Source organism: Carassius gibelio, chromosome B3 (assembly GCF_023724105.1).
Source record: "Carassius gibelio isolate Cgi1373 ecotype wild population from Czech Republic chromosome B3, carGib1.2-hapl.c, whole genome shotgun sequence".
Taxonomy (NCBI): domain Eukaryota; kingdom Metazoa; phylum Chordata; class Actinopteri; order Cypriniformes; family Cyprinidae; genus Carassius; species Carassius gibelio.
In genome coordinates, this window is record NC_068398.1 from 38,013,215 (window position 1) to 38,028,059 (window position 14,845).

Consider the following 14,845-nt stretch of genomic DNA (forward strand, 5'->3'; position numbering starts at 1 on the left):
AAAAAAAAAAAAACTAGCATTAGAAACACTGTCTGTTTAAATATCAGAATCAGACTCAGAATTACTTTATTGAACCAAACTGAGAAATTATTTTACAAGTTGCAATGGAAAGTAGGTCAGTCTCGAAACCTCTGACACTTTGGCAATTGAATCTCCATTGACTGGTGAATATGTTAGTTTACTTGCCACCAGACTGATTGATATATATATATATATATATATATATATATATATATATATATATATATATATATATATATATATATATATATATATACACACACACACACACACACACACATATATATATTTGTAAAATGGTGCAGTTTTAACATCAATCAAGCTATAATAATCTTATTATAATTATAATTACTAATAAGCTTATAATAATCAAGTATTATTTAATATAACTTAAGCAACTAGAAGTAAATTTGTTAACCATGTTTGAATGCATATTACTCATTATTCATCGAACTGAACTTTAACAAACTGAATTTCATCAAACTGAATTTTAACAAACTGAATTTTAACTTGAGAGGTGGTTGTTTTTTTCTGTCATTCAATGTTTGACAAAAAATGGGAAAAAACTAACAAAAATACTGATAGGAAAATAATAATATGAATTCTAATAATAAGAACTATAAAATACACCAAGGATTACTAAAGGTTAATGTGCTGCTGGATTTATAAATATGAATCAGGTTTTGTGCGTTTGCTTGAACTGATTTACTCTCTGCGATTTGTCACGTAGCACCACATCTACTGCAAACAGCATCACTGATTATAATGGGATCTATTGCATTTTGTTGCGCCGCTGGCGCATGGTGTAGACACTGTGAGAGCCACGCAGATGTGTGTGGACACTGAATTATGCTCACCTCTATCTCAATTTATGCCTGAAATGACACAGCCTATGTGCAAAACTATGTCAGAATATACGTGAATATGAATCTACATTTTCCTCTTACTTCAAACCAATACTTAATTTGTGGCTCATCATTAGCCTATTATTATTAATAACAAAACATGCTAAAACAGTACGATGACAATTTCTCTAATTTTAAACTTTGAACTTTTATTAATATAAGGAAAATGTTTTATCTGCATTGTTACACAAAAAAATTAAAAGGTCTTTGGATTTCCTCTTTCTTTAAAACTATAGTAGTTTGTGGTTCATTGTTAGCCCATTAATTAAAACACATAAGCCATTAAATAGTACAATGGTACAAATTCCCTTTGGCATTTAAAGATCTAAATTTTATTAACAAAAACGAATAAGATGGATATTGTAACCAAAATAAATAAGGTATTTTCCCCCTTTTAAAATAAATGCTTAGTTTGTGGTTCAATGTTTTATTTTAAATGAAAACAGCAAAAACGACAAACTCGCTTAGCCGAAATTAAACTTATTCACAAAAGGTGTGCTTGCATCATCAATCTCATCGTGCGACAAACCAATCCCTGTTATAGCCTAAATAGAAGCTCTGCATACGCTTGCACCTGTCAATTGTTTATATTATATATGAGTTCATTTTGCTTTTGTGTAATAGATAAATCATTTATTTGTTTTAGATTTTTTATGTTTAGATACTTCTTTTTATATTTTCCTCTGTCCTGCACACACACAAGTCTTGTCCCGCACCGCTCTCTGTTGCATCGGGTCCCGCGGGAGCAAGTCTGTACTTGACTTGACTTGACTTGACAATGCGTGTGCTACATACTCTTTACAATCTCTAGATTATAAACACTGCATTCTGTCAGCAATGTAACGCAGCAGTAATGTATTAGACTTAACGTAACAGACAGTAACAGTTGGACTGAAGAATATAAAGCACTTTTTTAATTCATTTGTACCATTTTTCTATCGTATTTATCTGTTTTAATTTTCTTAACTGATTTAATCACCTACAAAATCACCCCAATCATTATTTTTTTTTCCCCCAAATAGAGCTGTTCAGATCATCTGGTGATTTTTTTCCATATCGCAATATACATTGCCGAGAAAAATTATCACAATGTGTGTTGTTTTTTCCAATATTGTGCTGCTCCACTAGTAAGTTTAGTCAAACTAATAGGCGCAGTAGCTTCTACAGCATGAACACAAACATGTAGTCCTCCATTGTTGTTGGTGTTACATGATGTAGCGGTGTCTGACTATAGTAGAGAAGTGGGGTGATGACATCATTGTTTAACAAAATACATGGATTGGCAGTAAACAAAAATAAAAAAGGTGTCATTTTCAGATTTATCCACTCTGGGACCCAGTTTAAAAAAAAATTAATTCACTCTCCCAAAATGTTGGATGCGTCTGGAGGAAAAACATATACCATACAAAATATTTACATATACAACTAAATGTGTCTCCGTGTGTACGGGGCCTTACTGTGATTGTTTTTTTGTATGACTGTGTGGAAGGAACACTTCTCACGTACATTGCGGTGATGTGCTTTCTATCCAGGGTGAATCCTCTCATGTGTTTTCAGACTTGATGACACACTGAATCTCTTGTCACAGTGTGAACACTTGTAAGGTTTCTATCCAGTGTGGATCCTCTCATGTCTTTTCAGATGTGTCAAATCACTGAATCTCTTGTCACAGTGTGAACACTTGTAAGGTTTCTCTCCAGTGTGAATCATCTCATGTCTTTTCAGATTTCCTGTACGAATGAATCTCCAGTCACAGTGTGAACACTTGTAAGGTTTCTCTCCAGTGTGAATGCTCTCATGTGTTTTCAGACTTGATGACACACTGAATATCTTGTCACAGTGTGAACACTTGTAAGGTTTCTCTCCAGTGTGGATCCTCTCATGTGTTTTCAGACGTGTCGAATTACTGAATCTCATGTCACAGTGTGAACACTTGTAAGGTTTCTCTCCAGTGTGGATCCTCTCATGTCTTTTCAGATGTGTCAAATCACAGAATCTCTTGTCACAGTGTGAACACTTGTAAGGTTTCTCTCCAGTGTGAATCATCTCATGTCTTTTCAGATGTGTCAAATCACTGAATCTCTTGTCACAGTGTGAACACTTGTAAGGTTTCTCTCCAGTGTGAATGCTCTCATGTCTTTTCAGACTCGATGTAACACTGAATCTCTTGTCACAGTGTGAACACTTGTAAGGTTTCTCTCCAGTGTGGGTCCTCTCATGTCTTTTCAGACTCAATGTAATACGGAATCTCTTGTCACAGTGTGAACACTTGTAAGGTTTCTCTCCAGTGTGGATCCTCTCATGTGTTTTCAGTTCTGCTGACTGACTGAATCGCTTGTCACAGTGTGAACACTTGTAAGGTTTCTCTCCAGTGTGGATCCTCTCATGTATTTTCAGATGTGTTGAATCCCTGAATCTCTTGTCACAGTGTGAACACTTGTAAGGTTTCTCTCCAGTGTGGATCCTCTCATGTGTTTTCAGACTTGATGATTGACTGAATCTCTTGTCACAGTGTGAACACTTGTAAGGTTTCTCTCCAGTGTGAATCCTCTCGTGCAGTTTTAAACTGCTCACTGAACTAAAAGTCTTTTCACACCCAAAGCACATGTACTCTTTCACACCAGTATGTATTTTCTTATGTTCTTTCAAACTTTGTAGATGCAAAAAACTCTTACCACACAAATTACATGAATGTGGCTTCTTCTTTGCATGAACTTTCAAGTGTTTCTTCAGAAGTGAAGCCCATAAAAACATTTTACCGCATTGATCACATGCATGCTGCGTCTCTTGATGATTTGATTCTTCATTTTCCTCTTTTTCTTCAATGTACTCTGAAATAAAAGTAAAATTATTTATTTTTGGTATATTGTTAAAAGCTAAGAATATACAATTAACATTATTTTGCTTCAGATTTAATGACTTTTACTAATTTAATAGGGAAACTGGGTAAACATTTTTAAGCATCACTTTATCACCGTCACAGCCCTAGTAAAATGTATATATTTTATATACACAATTATATGCAGTAGGTAGACAACCAGAATGGGTAATACCACCGCGGCATGCAGGTTTGCATGACCAAAATAAGAAATGCGCTGTGTAAATAAGTTTAGAAGGCACGTTTTCATACTGCTGTTAATGCGCAATTACCATTTTAGATCTACAAACTTTACTGTACAAGATTTTTTTTCAAATTGAATACATAAATCTAGGTTATCCGCTAGCGTTTTCAAAGCAAAATTAAAAACTGTGACATTTCATTCACTGACGCTCTTCAGACGGCAGCGCTAAACCCGGAAATCCATGTACTTACTTGCTGGCAACCCGCCAAAATAAAAGCTGGCCGATTTTCAGTTTGTAAATTCTGAAAGTTTAGATTAAAATAACAATAGCATTTTTTTTATAATAATAATATTATTTTATATTATTTTAAGTTTAATATTATTTTAAGTTTATTATAAAATAATTGTATATTAATTGACAATAATTTGCCGGGAGTTATTGATTATGCCATTATGTCTATACATGAGTGCTCAAATGTCAGATTTCACATGATTTCACGAGCAGGTCAAACAAAAAAGCATATTATTAATAACTATGACTGGACTGTCACACACATACTGTTATAATGACAACACCATTATAATAAAACGCTGTGTATTTTTAGAGTTTAGCTGCCTTGTTTCTGCACATTGTTTTGTGAAGAACGCATCCACAAAAGTAGTTCACATTCAGAGCCGCACAGACACGTTCATTTGCATTTGGGCTCTTTTTACAGATAGCAAGCATATTAGTCCTAATATTAACGTTAAGTTGTATAAATAAAGCGTATTCTACATTCAATTATGAGTTTAATCCCATTGATCAAAAACCTGCTATCAAATGCTCACTCTACTGGTCCTCTTCAGTGTGCGCAGCTCAAAACAGAAATACAGAACATTAATAACTACTGTCATATAGGCTAACTTTATAACGAGAGCACTATTGTAAAAAATTTGTATTGTTAGGGTTTCGCTGACATTTAATTTTAACTATTTGAATCAAAACATAAATACATTATTTATCCCATTTGTATTTTGCGAAGCATTAGTTACACATTTTCCCTGTGTATTAACATCACTAATAATGGCTGTAGAATGTCTGACTTGATCAGCCGAATATCAGCAAGATTCGAAAATTCCGATTCGACTAAGAAAATCCTTAGACGGGAACACAACTAATATATATATATATATATATATATATATATATATATATATTATATATATATATATATATATATATATCGTCACGATCATCAGCTGGAGTGACCATATGCCGCGTTTCCACCGAAATTACCCGGAACATTTTTACCAGGAACTTTTTTTACCAGGAACATTTTTTCCCAGACCTGTTGTTTTCTGCGTTTCCACCACGGTGTAAAGTACCGGGAAGATAAGGCAAATGACTGGTGACGTAGCGTAGGTCCGCGTGCGTTTCAGACTTTGTGCATTCGACTGGGGAGTGTGTTGTCCGCTACAACGCAAGTCCGGTAAATCTATAAACAGCAGCGTACTTGATAACTTCAGTCAGCTCGTCTTGGCTACTGCAATTTTCCTTACTGTATATAAACGAAATAGGATATAAAATACCACTGCCTCCTTTCGTTTTCATTTAAACATAATAACAACTGCAGAAATGTACTTAGTTCAGGGATATGTGTAACGTTATATACAGCCATTACAATGAAACAAAATATTATATAGACTTGCCTTTTTTTATTTTCATTTTAACATATAGATAAATTGAATACAGACAAAAGAAAACCTGTTAGATTTACCCCGCAGCTGAATTATATGTTATGTTTAACCACTAAAGACACATCAGAACTAGCGGCACATATCAAAAGGTCTATCCCAGGAGAGGCTGCTTCTCGGCGTATAGATGATCACTGAGCTCCCGCTGATTGCGTGGAGCTCACCGTCTCAGAGATCAGCGAAACAAATAATTTTTAAATAGGCGCTGTCTTTATAAATAAACAACAGATTTGAGTTTTAAACAACTACATTCTCTCCTGAAATACTTTTAAAATTACATTTCATGACACATTAACAGTAATATTTTGAAAATGTTGATCCGAATAAATGGTGGTTGAACTCAACCAATGTTGCATGAACTCAACCAATCAGGATGTTTAGCGTCAAAGTCCCGCCCCCGAAAGTTCCGGAACTTTGAAAATGTACCACCTCGTCAGCAGGGACTTTCTGAGGGGCATTTTTTTACCCGGAACTTTATTTAGTTCCTGGTTCCTGCGGTGGAAACACACCAAGTACCAGGCCAAAGTCCCTAGTTCCTGGGTAAAGTTCCTGCGGTGGAAACGCGCCTATAAACTCCAATAGAGGGCACTCCACTCAGGAAATGACAACGGTTTCACTCCTAAAAGGATTCAACAGGAATCTACGCATTATACATGACCGGGACACTTTACTTTTACAGACTAGACACTTTACAGACCTGGGCCCGTATCCCTAAAGATTCTGAGAATCCTCTCAGAGAGCTCCTAACTTAACCTAAAAATTAATTGCCAGGAGTTTTAGCTTAGAATTGATTCCAGAACATTTTCAGTGAACTCTGAGCAAGGAATGGATGGAAAATCCTATCTTAGTGAGGAGGTGTGGTTGACCCCGTTGCTAGGTATGAGTCATCATTTCAAAAGCCGTAATTGGTTGATCCTACAAGTTTGATGAAAATTAACTTTTGGTGATAATGAGCAATGGATGTACCCTCAAATCAATAAACATAATTATACACTCTAATCTTATGCGGACTGTAAATGTAAATAATATTTCACATTCAAGAAAATATCTGGAAAATGAATAGTAAGCTGTAGGGGTTATAGCCTAACATTAGAATCTAAAATATGTGAAAACTTAAGCTCATTACACCCTGTTCAAATAATGATTTGTGTCTTATTTGATCATATTAATATCCTAGCTGGCATATTTTGTACTTTCACTCCCATGTGGACCCCATTGAAAACAAGATGGCCTATCTCAAGGGGCTGTCCTTAATGAAGTAGAAATTACAACGTTACAACTCAGTGTGGTCTTAACGAGGGTAACACGGCTCAGCTTTTATCAATGTCTGTGATTGCTGGATGGTCTATTTATGAAGGCTTGTTAACAAATATCATACAAACACAGAAAATTGAGAAAAAAAGGAATCACAAGCCGAACTGGACTGAGGAGCAAGGTTTGTTGCTGGCCCAGTTGGTGAAGTAATTGCATCTCTAAGGAGATCCACCACAAACATGATTCCTGTACGATCTGTAGCGTTTCAATAACTCCGTCATCCAGTGTTTGCAGGACATCTCTCCTGCCTCCTCTTTTGGCCATTTTGTGCAGCTGCTTAGGGGAACTCCTAAGCCACTAAAAGTCATCTTACCTGCTCTTAGCAGATCTCGCCTTAGGAGCCATTTTAAGCGCTAGGAATCTTGAGGAATAGCTTTTATATTAACTGGGATTTTCGTGTCACTTTTAGGGGCAATTCTAAGAAAACATCATGACTCTGAGAATTTTCTTAGAATTTGGCCACTAGGAGCCACTTTTTGCACAAAAATTCTTTAGGGATACGGGCCCTGACATCTTGGCAAATTTAAAAGTGCTGGCAAATGCTAAACGTAATTACAGTAAGATTGTTATTCATGCCGGCGCTAATGATGTTCGTCTTCGCCAGTCGGAGATCACTAAAATTAACTTAAAAGAGGTGTGTGAACTTGCAAGCACGATGTCAGACACTGTAATATGCTCTGGTCCCCTCCTTGCTTACCATGGTGACGATGCATAGCAGATTGTCATCACTCAATGGCTGGATGTCTAACTGGTGCCCACAGAATAACATAGGTTTCATAGACAATTGGATGAGCTTGGTGATTTTACATCAGAGTTAGTTCTGGCTGCAGATAAAGTTTTAATAGTTGGTGATTTTAATATCCATGTCGATAATGAAAAAGATGCATTGGGAACAGCATTTATAGACATTCTGAACTCTGTTGGTGTTAGACAACATGTTTCAGGAATTACTCATTGTCGAAATCATACTCTAGATTTAACACTGTCACATGGAATTGATGTTGATAGTGTTGAAATTATTCAGCCAAGTGATGATATCTCAGATCATTATTTAGTTCTGTGTAAACTTCATATAGCCAAAATTGTAAATTATACTTCTTGTTACAAGTATCAAAGAACCATCACTTCTACCACAAAAGACTGCTTTTTAAGTTATCTTCCTGATGTATCCAAATTCCTTAGCATATCCAAAACTTCAGAACAACTTGATGATGTAACAGAAACTATGGACTCTCTCTATTCTTGCACTTTAAATACAGTTGCTCCTTTACGCTTAAGGAAGGTTAAGGAAAACAGTTTGACACCATGGTATAATGAGCATACTCGCACCCTAAAGAGAGCCGCCCGAAAAATGGAGCGCAGCTGGAGGAAAACAAAACTAGAGGTATTTCGTATTGCTTGGTGGGAAAGTAACACATCCTACAGAAAAGCATTAAAAACTACTAGATCTGATTACTTTTCTTCTCTTTTAGAAGAAAACAAACATAACCCCAGGTATTTATTCAATACAGTGGCTAAATTAACGAAAAATAAAGCCTCAACAAGTGTTGACATTTCCCAACACCACAGCAGTAATGACTTTATGAACTCTTTTACTTCTAAAATCAATACTATTAGAGATTGCAACCATTCAGCCGTCAGCTACAGTATCACATCAGACAGTGCACTATAGACCCCCTGAGGAACAGTTCCACTCATTCTCTACTATAGGAGAGGAAGAATTGTATAAACTTGTTGAATTATCTAAACCAACAACATGTATGTTAGACCCTATACCATCTAAGCTCCTAAAAGAGGTGCTTCCAGAAGTCATAGGTTCTCTTCTGACTATAATTAATTCCTCATTGTCATTAGGATATGTCCCCAAAACCTTCAAACTGGCTGTTATTAAGCCTCTCATAAAAAAAAAAACACAACTTGACCCCAAAGAACTTGTTAATTATAGACCAATCTCGAATCTCCCTTTTCTGTCCAAGATACTAGAAAAGGTGGTATCCTCACAATTATATTCCTTCTTAGAGAAAAATGGTATATGTGAGGATTTTCAGTCAGGATTTAGACCGTATCATAGTACTGAGACTGCTCTCCTTAGAGTTACAAATGATCTGCTCTTATCATCTGATCGTGGGTGTATCTCTCTATTAGTTTTATTGGATCTTAGAGCTGCGTTTGACACAATTGACCACAGCATTCTTTTGCATAGACTTGAACACTTTGTTGGCATCAGTGGAAGTTCATTAGCATGGTTTAAATCGTACTTATATGACCGCCATCAGTTCGTAACAGTGAATGAAGATGTATCATATCGATCACAAGTGCAGGTCCTTTTCCTATTTGGTGCCTAAACTCGGGAATAACCTACCTAACATTGTTCGGGAGGCAGACACACTCTTGGAGTTTAAATCTAGATTAAAGACCCATCTCTTTAACCTGGCATACACATAACATACTAATATGCTTTTAATATCCAAATCCGTTAAAGGATTTTTAGGCTGCATTAATTAGGTAAACCGGAACCGGAAACACTTCCCATAACACTATATGTACTTGCTTCATCATTAGAAGAATGGCATCTACGCTAATATTTGTCTGTTTCTCTCTTGTTCCGAGGTCACTGTAGCCACCAGATCCAGTCTGTATCCAGATCAGAGGGTCACTGCAGTCACCCGGATCCAGTATGTATTCAGACCAGATGGTGGATCGGCACCTAGAAAGGACCTCTACATCCCTGAAAGACAGCGGAGACCAGGACAACTAGAACCCCAGATACAGATCCCCTGTAAAGACCTTGTCTCAGAGGAGCACCAGGTCAAGACCACAGGAAACAGATGATTCTTCTGCACAATCTGACTTTGCTGCAGCCTGGAATTGAACTACTGGTTTCGTCTGGTCAGAGGACAACTGGCCCCCCAACTGAGCCTGGTTTCTCCCAAGGTTTTTTTCTCCATTCTGTCACTGATGGAGTTTCGGTTCCTTGCCGCTGTCGCCTCTGGCTTGCTTAGTTGGGGTCACTTCATCTACAGCGATATCGTTGACTTGATTGCAAATAAATGCACAGACACTATTTAACTGAACAGAGATGACATTACTGAATTCAATGATGAACTACCTTTAACTATCATTTTGCATTATTGAGACACCGTTTTCCTAATGAATGTTGCTCAGTTGCTTTGACGCAATGTATTTTGTTTAAAGCGCTATATAAATAAAGGTGACTTTGACTTAATCTAATTATACGTACTTTATACAGTACACACTACTATCCAAAAGTCTTAGTCTTAGGCTGTCTGTTGTCAGACTGCATGTGCATTCAACAATCTTACTAGATTATTATTAAAGGGGGGGTGAAATGCTCGTTTTTACTCAATATCCTGTTAATCTTGATTACCTATAGAGTTGTACTGCATCCTTCATAACTCCAAAAAGTCTTTAGTTTTATTATATTCATAAGAGAAAGATAGTCTGTACCGATTTTTCCCGGAAAAACACGACCGGCTGGAGGCGTGACGTGTGGGCGGAGCTAAAGAATCACGAGCGCGAGTAAGCTTTTGCGTTGAGAGCATGTGGAACCTGTGACATTACCGTGAGGACAAAACCATCATCCAAAACAAACCATGGCTAACAGTCAGATTCAGCCGTTTATTTATGATCCAGAAACAGATCCCGAGGCTGAAACTGAACGAGAGCAGCAGCAGCAACGACTCGCTCCGAGCGGGGCTCGAACCCGGATATTTTAAGCAATTCTACTCACCGCCTGTGGTTCCAACACACGATCGTTACCCTTTTTCGTTGGGACTGCATCATCCTTAAAGGAACACTCCACCGTTTTTTGAAATAGGGCTTATTCACATTATTTCCTACATTTAGATAGGTGGGCAAATGCATTTTTGTGTCAGTGCATGCATTGTTTTAGTTTGACTGGGTCGGCGTTAGCTTAGCTTAGCACAATGAATGGAATCCTTTGTTGCCAGCTAGCATGGCCTGAGTAAAAGTGATCAAAAAAATAAAAAAAAACCCACCTAATTACTTCTTGTGGCCTGCGTATTCACAGCTAGTACAAATAGCGATCCAGATTAACACTAGGCGATTTCCTAGGCAGATATTGACTTGGGACTATATTATGGGGAAGCACAGGCGAAGCACTGCTGCTTAGGCGAAGCACTGCTACTTCGGCGCAGAGAATCACGCAACACATGAAATCCCACGACTTCCGTCAACATACCGGCGTGAATAGTAGCAGCCTGGCTATTTTCCTTACAGTACACGAATGGCGATGAACATGGCTGATTTTGAGAGAGACGAAGAGGGTGACTTCTCAGACAGTCAAGAACCAGAACCATACCTATTTGAACCAGAGTTTACAGAAGACGACCTGCGTGCTTTGAAAATAGAACGACAGGAGGAGGAGGTTGAGATCTCTCAACAGCCTGAGGACGTGAGGATGAGAGCCAACATGAACTGGTGGTGTGAATGTGGGGGAATATGCCAATCTATGCCGACGGAAATAGAGTGTCTGTGCTGTAGAGAGTGGGACATGTTTTTGCCATTGATGACCAGGCTCAACACGTCAGATCAAGATGAGCGTGCCCGAAGTTGTGTCACATCTACAGAGGATTTCACGGCGCTGATCCATTCTGCAGTACTCTATTTTTTTTTCCGGTGTGACAAAGTGAACTGGAAAAAACGCCCCACGCCGAATGGACCAAATGGACAGCTGTCCACAGAGTAAGTGATTATTTTAATCATGACGCATGTATAGATCGACCCATATTATACCTGTATTCACATAGAGTTGATGTTTTCATGTGTTGCGTGATATCTCTGCGCCGAAGTAGCAGTGCTTCGCCTAAGCAGCAGTGCTTCGCCTGTGCTTCCCCATAATATAGTCCCAAGTCAATATCTGCCTAGGAAATTGCCTAGTGTTAATCTGGATCGCTATTTGTACTCGTTGTGAATACGCAGGCCACAAGAAGTAATTAGGTGGGGTTTTTTTTTTTTTTTGATCACTTTTACTCAGGCCATGCTAGCTGGCAACAAAGGATTCCATTCATTGTGCTAAGCTAAGCTAACGCCGACCCAGTCAAACTAAAACAATGCATGCACTGACACAAAAATGCATTTGCCCACCTATCTAAATGTAGGAAATAATGTGAATAAGCCCTATTTCAAAAAACGGTGGAGTGTTCCTTTAAGAAATAAACGATACGCAAATCCGTTGTCAAACTGGGCCTTGTTTGTAAAACAAGCATCTTCGAAATGCAGGGAACAAACAAAAACACTTGCACAACTCCGTTGATGCTCTGTAAAAATAAACTCCATCCACTGGTCCCTTAATGCTGTTTTTTTTTTTTTTGGTAATCTGTGCAGGGTTGTCTTGCCCCGGCAACCAAAAACACACTCCTTTTGTGACATTTCGCGACGCTCTCGCTCTGATCAGTAAATGTCTGTTGTGCTCTCAGTGCTCTGCTATACGGGAGCGCGCGCTCTTCCGGCAGACGTGCCCTTATGACCCATATAAGGAAATTCCGCTCCATCTAACGTCACACAGAGCCATACTCGAAAAAAACTTTCCGAAACTTGTGACAAACCGGAAGGAGTATTTTTGGAACAGAAATACTCCTTCAAACGTACAACTTAATTTTTGAAACTTTGTCCATGTTTAGCATGGGAATCCAACTCTGTGTAAAAAACTCACTATGCATGAAATAGCATTTCACCCCCCCCTTTAAAATGAATGGCAAAATGAATGTTTGGAAATGTAAACTGATATTTCCTACTGACATACTACAGCAAAAGATATAAATAACTGGCTTAAAACCCTTTTTTGGGGTGAAAATACTAATGTGCCTAAGACTGTAGGCTACTTTACAAATGACATTGTTGCTACTTTATAAAAAATGAGCATACAGTCATTCACTGAACTGATTACAGACAGTGACAGACAGCACTCATTTTAACTAATTTCAGAGGTGTTTTATGCAGTTGGTGCAGTGCTTGTGTAGTGGTTTTCGACGGCGGTAAAGTTATAAATCCATGCCCTTTACGTTGCACAAGGCTTAATTTCTAGGGGGAAATTAACAATGAACCATTTAAATTAAATAAACGATTGAACTACGTGACACAATAATGTAAAACCAATACTAAAATATTCAGAAAAACATCCGTTCTTGCACAAAGTTCAGTTTTTTTAATTACCGTTTTATGGGTTTTAAAATAATTTTACAACTTTTAATGCATTAATATAAATACATTAAAGGACAACATCATTTGATCAAACCAACTGTAAAATATACAGAATATTATTCAGTATAATGCGCAAGGCATTGTTTTTCAGATGATGCCTTTGTTGTTTTTATATACATTATTGAATCAACAGTTTTATATAATATCCTCACTTCAATTAAACTGACACAGTTTGAGATAAATGTATCAAACCAACTGTATTATATTCTTTATAATGCACAAGACATGGTTTTTTAGATTATGCTTTTATTGTTTGTATATTATTTATATTTTATTAAAGGATACTGCAAGAACTTTAATTTATCACCCTTTATTCATTCTGCACAAAAAGTGGTTCAATAACATTGAATGGTACAAAATAGTCAAAGGAACTTTAATAAAAACCCATGGTTAAGTCTTGAGTGCAGCAGTCTACACCTAGACTTTATATAAAAACACCCACAGAAATTCTCCAGGGCCCCAAAACACCCGATAAGTAAAAAATTTAAGCCTAATGTAACGTTATCACACACAGTCATTAAAGATGAATGAAGAACAAAAAAATAACTTAAAAAAGTAAAATAAATATGAATAAACACCAACCTCCTTGTTCCTCTTTTTTTATTCTGCATGTTTCTGGTTCTTCTTGTTTTATTCTCCAGGTTTCTGGTTCCTCGTGTTTTAATCTCCAGGTTTCTGGTTCCTCTTGTTTAATTCTCCAGGTTTCTGGTTCACTCGTGTTCTCTTCTGTTTCTTCTTTAATAAACATAATTTTCAAAGCAGCAGATCTAAGTTCAGCTGGTACTCCTCCAGATATTCCTGCTCGCTTCAAAACTCACGAATGTGAGGATGTTATAGGTATTTACTGAACTGATTCAAAATCTGTATTTTCTCTCTATAGAAACTTGTCTAACCGTTTGTATTAAGGCAGCACACCGACAAAACAACAACAGAGAGCGCGGTGAAACTGAACTTCTTCCTCTGAGGTTTAATGATGTTTAGCGCCTCCCGCTGGACTGGAGCGAAGCGACGAGAGGAAGAAAGACCAGAACGGTGGAGAAGTGTTTTTTTTTTTTTTTTATTGCAACAACATTATAACCAAACAAGGTAGTACATGAACACATTTCCAAAAATATCCACAATTATTCAGACTTGGTTGAGCATAACCAGACTTATAACAACAAACAAAAAGAAAACAATACTACAAAAATTAAATTATATCATTCCAACATAGAGGACAGCTTAAGGGCTTTTTTATTCTTAACAAATTTTAAGGATTGATATAAAAGTTTTAGCTTGTTACACCAATTAATAAAGGTGGGTTTAGATTTAAACCATCTGCATTTGTGAATAAAAAACCTCCCAAAACATATCAGAGAATTGAGAACAAATTCAAAATCTTTGTTTTCATGAAAAATACCAGACCTAACTACCTTCACATTGAATGGTGGTAATTCAACATCTTTGGAACATAACAAGTTTTGCATCTCACTACAACAGAAGTGAACTGAATCACACCAAAAAAAAAAAAAAAACATGCTCTAAAGTTTCAATACTTGTTTCACACAAAACACAATCATTTGCATC

At 37.0% G+C, this 14,845-nt stretch overlaps 1 protein-coding gene across 1 annotated transcript; it reads right to left on the reverse strand.

The window, feature by feature from the left end:
• Window positions 1–586: 586 nt before the first annotated feature.
• LOC127953395 (zinc finger protein 501-like) lies at window positions 587–14,241 on the reverse strand. Its single transcript, XM_052552631.1, has 2 exons — window positions 13,862–14,241; window positions 587–3,757 (listed from the first exon to the last, which is right to left on the reverse strand). The coding sequence occupies exons 1-2, from the start codon at window positions 14,025–14,027 to the stop codon at window positions 2,535–2,537; spliced, it is 1,389 nt and encodes a 462-aa protein (XP_052408591.1). The 5' UTR covers window positions 14,028–14,241; the 3' UTR covers window positions 587–2,534.
• Window positions 14,242–14,845: the final 604 nt, after the last annotated feature.

Coding starts and splice junctions, on each gene's coding strand:
- LOC127953395 (XM_052552631.1), bottom strand. CDS start 14,027: ATGTTTATTAAAGAAGAAACAGAAGAGAACACGAGTGAACCAGAAACC. Junction 3,758..13,861: donor AAAAAAAGAGGAACAAGGAG/GTTGGTGTTTAT, acceptor CTTTTATTTCAG/AGTACATTGAAGAAAAAGAG.